General features: G+C 58.1%; 2 protein-coding genes across 4 annotated transcripts in view; one reads left to right on the forward strand and one right to left on the reverse strand.

The window, feature by feature from the left end:
• The first annotated feature begins 1,931 nt into the window (after window positions 1-1,931).
• Ggn (gametogenetin) lies at window positions 1,932-6,009 on the forward strand. Of its 3 annotated transcripts, none has more exons than XM_021168367.2 (4): window positions 1,932-1,970; window positions 2,259-2,477; window positions 2,894-5,114; window positions 5,769-6,009. In XM_021168367.2, exons 3-4 carry the CDS (start codon window positions 3,133-3,135, stop codon window positions 5,884-5,886), a joined length of 2,100 nt encoding a protein of 699 aa, XP_021024026.1. In that variant the 5' UTR covers window positions 1,932-1,970; window positions 2,259-2,477; window positions 2,894-3,132; the 3' UTR covers window positions 5,887-6,009. The 3 variants fall into 3 exon arrangements, with proteins under 3 accessions (XP_021024026.1, XP_021024028.1, XP_021024027.1); XM_021168369.2 differs by having other exon boundaries at window positions 1,934-1,970; window positions 3,222-5,114; window positions 5,769-6,007; XM_021168368.2 differs by lacking the exons at window positions 1,932-1,970; window positions 2,259-2,477 and adding an exon at window positions 2,507-2,643 and having other exon boundaries at window positions 3,222-5,114; window positions 5,769-6,007.
• A 547-nt stretch (window positions 6,010-6,556) lies between these two features.
• The window catches only part of Psmd8 (proteasome 26S subunit, non-ATPase 8), a 6,175-nt gene continuing 5,954 nt past the window's right edge, over window positions 6,557-6,777 (reverse strand). The window contains exon 6 of the mRNA XM_021166189.2: window positions 6,557-6,775. Within this exon, the coding sequence (XP_021021848.1) occupies window positions 6,638-6,775 (138 nt within the window). The 3' untranslated portion in view covers window positions 6,557-6,637. The remainder of the gene's footprint in view (window positions 6,776-6,777) is intronic.

A 6,777-nucleotide genomic window follows, 5' to 3' on the forward strand; every position in this document is an offset into this window, starting at 1 on the left:
CTGGAGGAGGTGGGGAGGACAGAAACAACACAGGCCGTGAACTCAAATCTTGTTCCCGGTTTGAGCATTCTCCCTAACCTTGCCCTCCTCTTTTACCCCTTCCCTCTGGATTTACCTCATCCTCAAGCCAATAGTACACCCACCCCTTGCCCACTTTCTTCTATCATGGCTTCTTTCTTCTTAGTGACATCTTGCCCACCATCCTTTTTCGTATCTACCTTTTCTTGCCATCCCCACCTCTTCAGCACCTTCCCTTATCTCCACCCCCCTAGCCTGGGTTTGCCACTTCCCCCTCCCCCTACAGCTCATCCCCCTCAACCCCAGTCTCCTTCCCTCTCATCACAAACCCATAGCCCCACCCATTGTCCCCTCTCACAGCTGGATTCCTGCGCATATATATTTTCTCTGGACTCATCAACTCAGCTTCAGTGCCCCCAACACTGCCTCCGCACCCTAGTCACCCAGGCCACTAACTGGGTGAGAAACCTGGCTTCTCTCCCCCCCCCCCCTTTCCCGGATTTATGAATGAGACCGGATGCAAAGCTCACTGAGTCACCCAGCAACCAGGAGATGGGCAGGGAGCAGAGAGAGAACCAGAAATGGCCAGAAAGAGAGGCCGAGAAGGAGATGGAGGCAGAGAAAGCCAGCAACCGGAGACCGAAAAGATACAAGGAGCATTTCATTCACAAAAATCAAGGCTGCTCCGGTTGGTCTCAGTTGAGGGAAGCCAAGGAAGAGAGATGGGAGGGGAGATAATGATCCATCCCCTCATCCCCCCCCCCCATCCTTCAGAAACATTTTACCCCGCCCCCAGTTTAGGGGATGTAGCCCTCCGCCCAGCAATCAGGATTACCATTCAGCCCCACTGTCCCAGGCTCATGGACCATGAAGTCCCAACCTTATGAGCCCAGGCAACGAGTTCTAGCCCCCTCCCCCACCTGCAGGATGTCGGGTTTCCCCAGCCGTTCAGGAGGGGAAGGGGCGGCCACAGCGCCCCCAGCCCCCTTTTCTCAATGGGATGGGATTTTGTGAATGAGCAGTCACGTGACACGGCTTCCTTTGTCCGCCCGCCTCCCCCAACAACAGGTGAAGCGGGGAAAGAGGGCAGGGGTCCCCCCCAAAGGCCTAGCTGAGATAGGGCACTGAGATCTTGGGGTGTCCTATGCTCCCACACATCTATTTTCCCGGGGAGAGTAGTCATCAGAGTTCCTCAATGGCGAGGGTCCACGACAGAATTTTGTGAATGGGGCATCCTCGGAAGAAGTCCAGGACCCCCAAATGGAGATTGGCACCCCAAATGGCTACCGCGTAGTTTGGTGCCCCCACCCCTCTTGTTCTCCCAGCTTGTATCCGCGGGGTGCAAGGGTGGGCAGAGGGTTACAGATGGGATCCAGACTGCCCCCTCACCCTGGCAGGCGGTCTCGTCAGCCCCCCGCCCCCTCGCCACTCTGGGCACCTGCCTGGGAGGCTCCGGCCGGGCTCCGAGCGGCGGCGACGCGGCCTCCTCCTCCTCCTCCTCCTCCTCCTCCTCCTCCTCCTCTTCTCTCCCGCTCCCTCACTGGCTCCGGCGGCGCTAGAGACGGGCACCGGGAGCCGGGGCGAGGGGGGAGGGAGGGGGAACCTGGAAGATGTGTGTGGGGGAGGGGGCGGCTTGGGGGAGGGGTAGAAGCAAGGCGGGCGTACATGCCCGCTGGGTCCTAGAGCCCGGCTAGGCATACAACGAACATCTATAGCCCCCATTTTCTCGGGACCCAGAAGGGAATCCCCACTTTTCCACTTATCTGAACGGTTGATCCCTGATGATATGAGAAGGGAACAGAAATAGACCCTGGTCCCAAGGTTCTAGAGAGAAGGTGGTCCACGGTCAGGGCTCTGAATGGGAGGGGCGGGATGCCTGGCAGGGTTCGAAAAGGGGAGGGGCCTGGGAGCCTGAGTAAGGAGGAGGTTTGGACGCTGGAGGAACTGAGAGGGTGCGTCACGGAAGGGGCGGGCGGGTGGACCTTCTGAGCCATCCCAGGAAAGACGGGGTCTTAGAAAGAGATGCTGCCTGGATTTAGCAAGGCGGAGCTTGGACATAAATTTCCTTAGTGACAGGTCAAATAAGAGGCCCAAAAGGAGGAGCTACGTAGCAAGTGTTTGCCTTGGGCGGGGGTCCGGGGAGGGGCTTAACAGAGAGGGGTGTGGCATTATAAAAGGGTGGGTCTTAATGAGAAGGGGCCTGCCTACCCACTATGAAGAGTTTTCTGTATTTTTCTAAGGGTGATCCAGGTTCGAAGGGCTGCACTCAAGCTGGCTCGCAGGGGGCGGGGCCTCGAGCTCGGGGCGGGGCCTAGATCTCGGGGGTCGTCCTCGCTGTCTCGCCCACTTGCCTTCACCCGCACATCCGTTCTTTTCGGTTATTTTCTGCTACGGCCGTTCCCCGCCCTGCCTTGGGCCCACGGGGCAGTGATCTGATCTTTGGTCGGCTGGAGGAGTCGGTGAGTTGGGTCCACTTAAGAGGCGGAGCTGGGCGGAGCTTGAGGAAAGGGGTGGAGCCTAAGTTAAGAGCTGTCACAAACGCCAAGCGGGAAAAGTTTAAGAGGCTTGAGGATTTGTTGCTGGCTAAGAAGAGGGAGGGATCCAAATGATCGACAGAGAGAGACGGTGGGTGATCGGAGGGTTAGGATTGAAGGACTAGGGAACTAATTAGACCACAGTCCCAGGTATTTGTTAGGCAGAGACGGACCTGATCCGGGGCGGTGAGGGGCAAGGATATGGCCGGATTCTTGACAATCAGGAGCGACTAGAGAATGGGGCGGGGCCTGGTTAGACTAGTGTTGAGAGAGAAGCGTGAATTCATTATTGGCTATTGGGCATAACCATCATTACCCGTGTGGTTTGAAACTTTCAACAGAGAGGCTGGCGAGACTGACTCCTGGAGCCTGGAGATCCCGGGAGTGGCAAAAGTGTTAGGGATGTGATCTAAGCAGCCAAGGGATCAGGGTTGGCGCCTTTGTACATTAAGAAGTTAGGTTCGAAGAGTAAGAACTGCAGCCTTAAGACCATGGGGAAGGGGGCGTGACCATGGCGAATCGGAGAACTGAAGACTTAAGAGCCCGGGGCTGAGATAATATTGGAGGACAGGGCAGACCAATGCACACAGGGGCAGTCCAAGAACAGCCTGAGCCGTGGAGTCCCCGCAGAACCCGCCGACTGACTGGTGAAAGTTTTTTTAACCACAGTCCCCGACCTTCTTCAAAAATGGGGAACGTGCAGTCGGAGCCGTCCGCGGGCGGGGGTTCCCGAAAAGAACAGGCCTCAGACCGCGCCTCCGACTCCCGCAGGACGCCTCTGGTGGAGCCCGAGGTGACCCCCTCATCCCCTGCCATGCGCCTGGCTCGAGGGCTGGGCGTCTGGTTCCCTGGCAGTTCCGGGCCCCCGGGACTCCTGATACCCCCGGAGCCCCAGGCCTCATCCTCACCCCTGCCCCTGACCTTAGAACTGCCCTCGCCAGTGACACCCCCTCCAGAGGAGGCGGCTGCGGTCTCCACACCACCCCCGCCCCCCGTGGGGACCTTGCTGCCTGCGCCATCTAAGTGGCGAAAACCCACGGGCACTTCAGTGCCTCGGATCCGCGGTCTTCTGGAGGCGAGCCATCGTGGTCAGGGTGACCCTCCGAGCCTCCGCCCGCTGCCACCGCTGCCCAGGCAACTGACCGAAAAAGACCCGGTCCTGAGGGCCCCAGCCCCACCTCCGACGCCCCTGGAACCTCGGAAACAACTACCGCCAGCACCATCAACTTGCGACCCGCAGCCCCCGAACCGTAGAATCACTCTGGCCTCGTCAGCCACAAGCCCCACAGAAAGTCAGGTCAGACACAGCAGCGAGGGTCAGGCGGCCGGGGGAGCCCACGGAGGGGTACCTCCCCAAGCCGGAGAGGGCGAAATGGCTCGGTCCGCTACTTCCGAGTCTGGCCTGAGTCTGCTGTGTAAAGTCACCTTCAAGTCGGGGCCCCATTTGTCCCCCACATCGGCCTCGGGCCCCTTAGCAGCCAAAGCCTCACCCGGGGCCGGTGGTGGCGGAGGATTGTTTGCCTCTTCTGGGGCCATCTCCTATGCTGAGGTCCTGAAGCAAGGGCCCCAACCTCCTGGAGCCACTCGTCCATTGGGAGAGGTCCCTCGTGCAGCTCAGGAAACCGAGGGTGGTGACGGAGATGGCGAAGGGTGTTCTGGTCCCCCTTCGGTGCCTGCTCCCCATGCCCGGGCTCTACCGCCACCCCCTTACACCACCTTCCCAGGTTCAAAGCCCAAATTCGACTGGGTGAGCCCTCCTGATGGCACTGAACGGCATTTCCGATTCAATGGGGCTGTCGGGGGAATCGGGGCACCCCGACGGCGCACGACCACGCTCTCAGGGCCTTGGGGATCCCCTCCACCAAGGTCAGGTCAGACACATCCATCTTCAGGGCCTCGGAGGCCCACACCTGCCTTGTTGGCACCACCCATGTTCATCTTCCCAGCGCCAAACAATGGCGAGCCTGTTCGCCCAGTGCCTCCAAGTCCACAGCAGATACCGCCTCTGCCGCCACCACCACCCACGCCACCAGCCACGCCACCACCGGCGCCACCACCCACACCACAGCCACCAGCGCTCCCGAGGACGCCGATACTGGTGGCCCGTCCACCTACCCCAGGCCCTGGCCACTTAGAGTCAGCCTTGGCTCCCACCCCTCCCTCCACTTTATCCCCAACTGCAGCTGCCGACCAGGTCCCAGCTGCAACTCCAGCCACAGTTACATCCCAAGTTCCAGCAACCGCCACCGCTGAGCTGTCACCGCCAATGCCCCAACCCAAGACTCGTACACGCAGGAACAAAGGTCCCCGAGCGGCCCGGGGTGTTATCCGTGAAGAAGGGACTTCTGGAGATGGCCCTCGAGAACCGAATACGGCTCCGGTGACTGACAGCAGCAGTGGAGGGGGTGGCGGTGGTAGCAACGGAACCTCCACAGCAGGGGCCTCTAACAAGGGAACAGCAAGGCACTGGCCGCCTTTCGAGGTGCTTAATTCCTGTCCCTGCAAGTGCTACTGCCGCCATCAACGTCGTCACCGTCGGCTGCCACGCAACGTGTCTGCCTGGTGAGGGAGATTGGGGAGTGGGAAGGAGAGGGCACACTCCAAGTCCTGCACTTATTTACCCTGGATGGAATAAGATTACACGCTTTGGCGTCTTGACCATAGACTGACCCACAAGTTACCTGGACCTTAACTTAGCTGAGCCCTAGGAGCCTTGGCCCTTTCCTGGCTAAGCTTAGCTAACCTCTTGGTATTCTGGATGCCAAGCTGACCCTTAGCCTTCCTGCTGGCCTGACCCTAGTCACTGCCTTGACCCCATCCCTGAGGGCAGGAAAGATGGTTTATCAGAGATGGGGAAAGGAAACACCTGTGTTTCCGGAACCTGAGGGTGGATTAATAAGCCTCCGACTTGTCTGGTCCCACTGAAACTCCCAGCGCCCATACCCCATTACAACCCTCCCACCCACTTGAGACCAAGGCTCTGGCCCCTTCAGCACCTCTGCTACTATATATAGTAAGCCCCTGGATTTGGTTGTCAGGCCTGGTTACAGACAAAACCTCCTTTGGGGACTTAGACTCACACTCTTTCCCATTCTATATGGATGTCCTTCTGCCCATGAATGCCCTTGGGGACCTATGACAGGACAGCCTTCAGGGGGAAGTGAAGTGAAGCCACAGAAACGACACAAGACAGACCCTGTCAATTCATCTTCCCAGGCTGAGTACACCTACCAACCACCTGAGTGAGCCACCGTGGGTGGCCACTGTCAAGCTGGCCGGCTCCCTAGTAGCGGGCCTGGAACACTACGACTTGCAGGCCACCCATTCTACCTGAGTGCAACTGCCCAACCCCCTCTGCCTCACCCTCCTTGCCAATAAAGTACCCAGTCTACAAGTTGCCTAACTGCCTGTCCATTACCACTTGAGGTGGCTGGTCCAGGACTGGGGTATTGTTCTCCTTCATACTATTAGTGCTGTGGCTGAGCCAAGGTCATGGGTCACTTTGGATCAGCAGTGAGGACAACCAACTGGACAGGTGGCTTGGCTTTTCCCAAGAACTTCAAAGCAAGAAACCGGCTAGTGGGCCTGTCTAGTCTAAGTTACAATGTTGGCTCAAGGGGGCCAGACTGGATATACTCATATCAGGGCTCATACCATTTATTACAGAGGGCTCAAATGGTAGCCCATAGACAAAGTCAGTTTCATGTCTCATTTTAAAAATTATTTAATCCATGGCCAACATTTTTTTAAAACTGAGACACATGGTGCTTCACTGGAAAAAAAAATCTAGTCCCTCGGCCCAAATACCAAAACGCATCCACGGCTGGCTAGAAGAGTCCCTCAGTCTGGGCCCGTGCTCTCCTGGGGGCCACTGAGCATCTATCCTCAAAACCCAGAGCAATGACAACTGGGAAACGCTCGCCCAGGGAGCCCAAACGCTTCCCAAACTCCCAAATCTCCAGGAGCAATTCTCTCCTCCGTCACACTGGGGAGACTCGGGCCCATTCGAGGTTAATCTGCCTTTATTGAAGGCCAGCCTATACTAGGTTTGTTGGACTGGCCATATCCACCGCCCTGGTCAAGCCTCAGACAATCATCTCCAGCTGCCGGGCATACTCGATGACTTGTTTGGCCAGTTCAGTAGAGGGGATGGTGCTGTCTTCTGGCTTCTGCTGCTGGCTGGCAAAGCTGTAGTAGTTGTTAGGGCCCAGCACCCAACCTCGCT

This window comes from Mus caroli, chromosome 7, assembly GCF_900094665.2.
Source record: "Mus caroli chromosome 7, CAROLI_EIJ_v1.1, whole genome shotgun sequence".
NCBI lineage: Eukaryota > Metazoa > Chordata > Mammalia > Rodentia > Muridae > Mus > Mus caroli.

What these genes read in the sequence shown, in the direction of transcription:
- Ggn (XM_021168367.2), top strand. Translation starts at nt 3,133, where the DNA reads ATGCACACAGGGGCAGTCCAAGAACAGCCTGAGCCGTGGAGTCCCCGC. An exon ending in CCACGCAACGTGTCTGCCTG is followed by an intron (nt 5,115 to 5,768) that starts GTGAGGGAGATT and finishes TCATCTTCCCAG; the next exon opens with GCTGAGTACACCTACCAACC.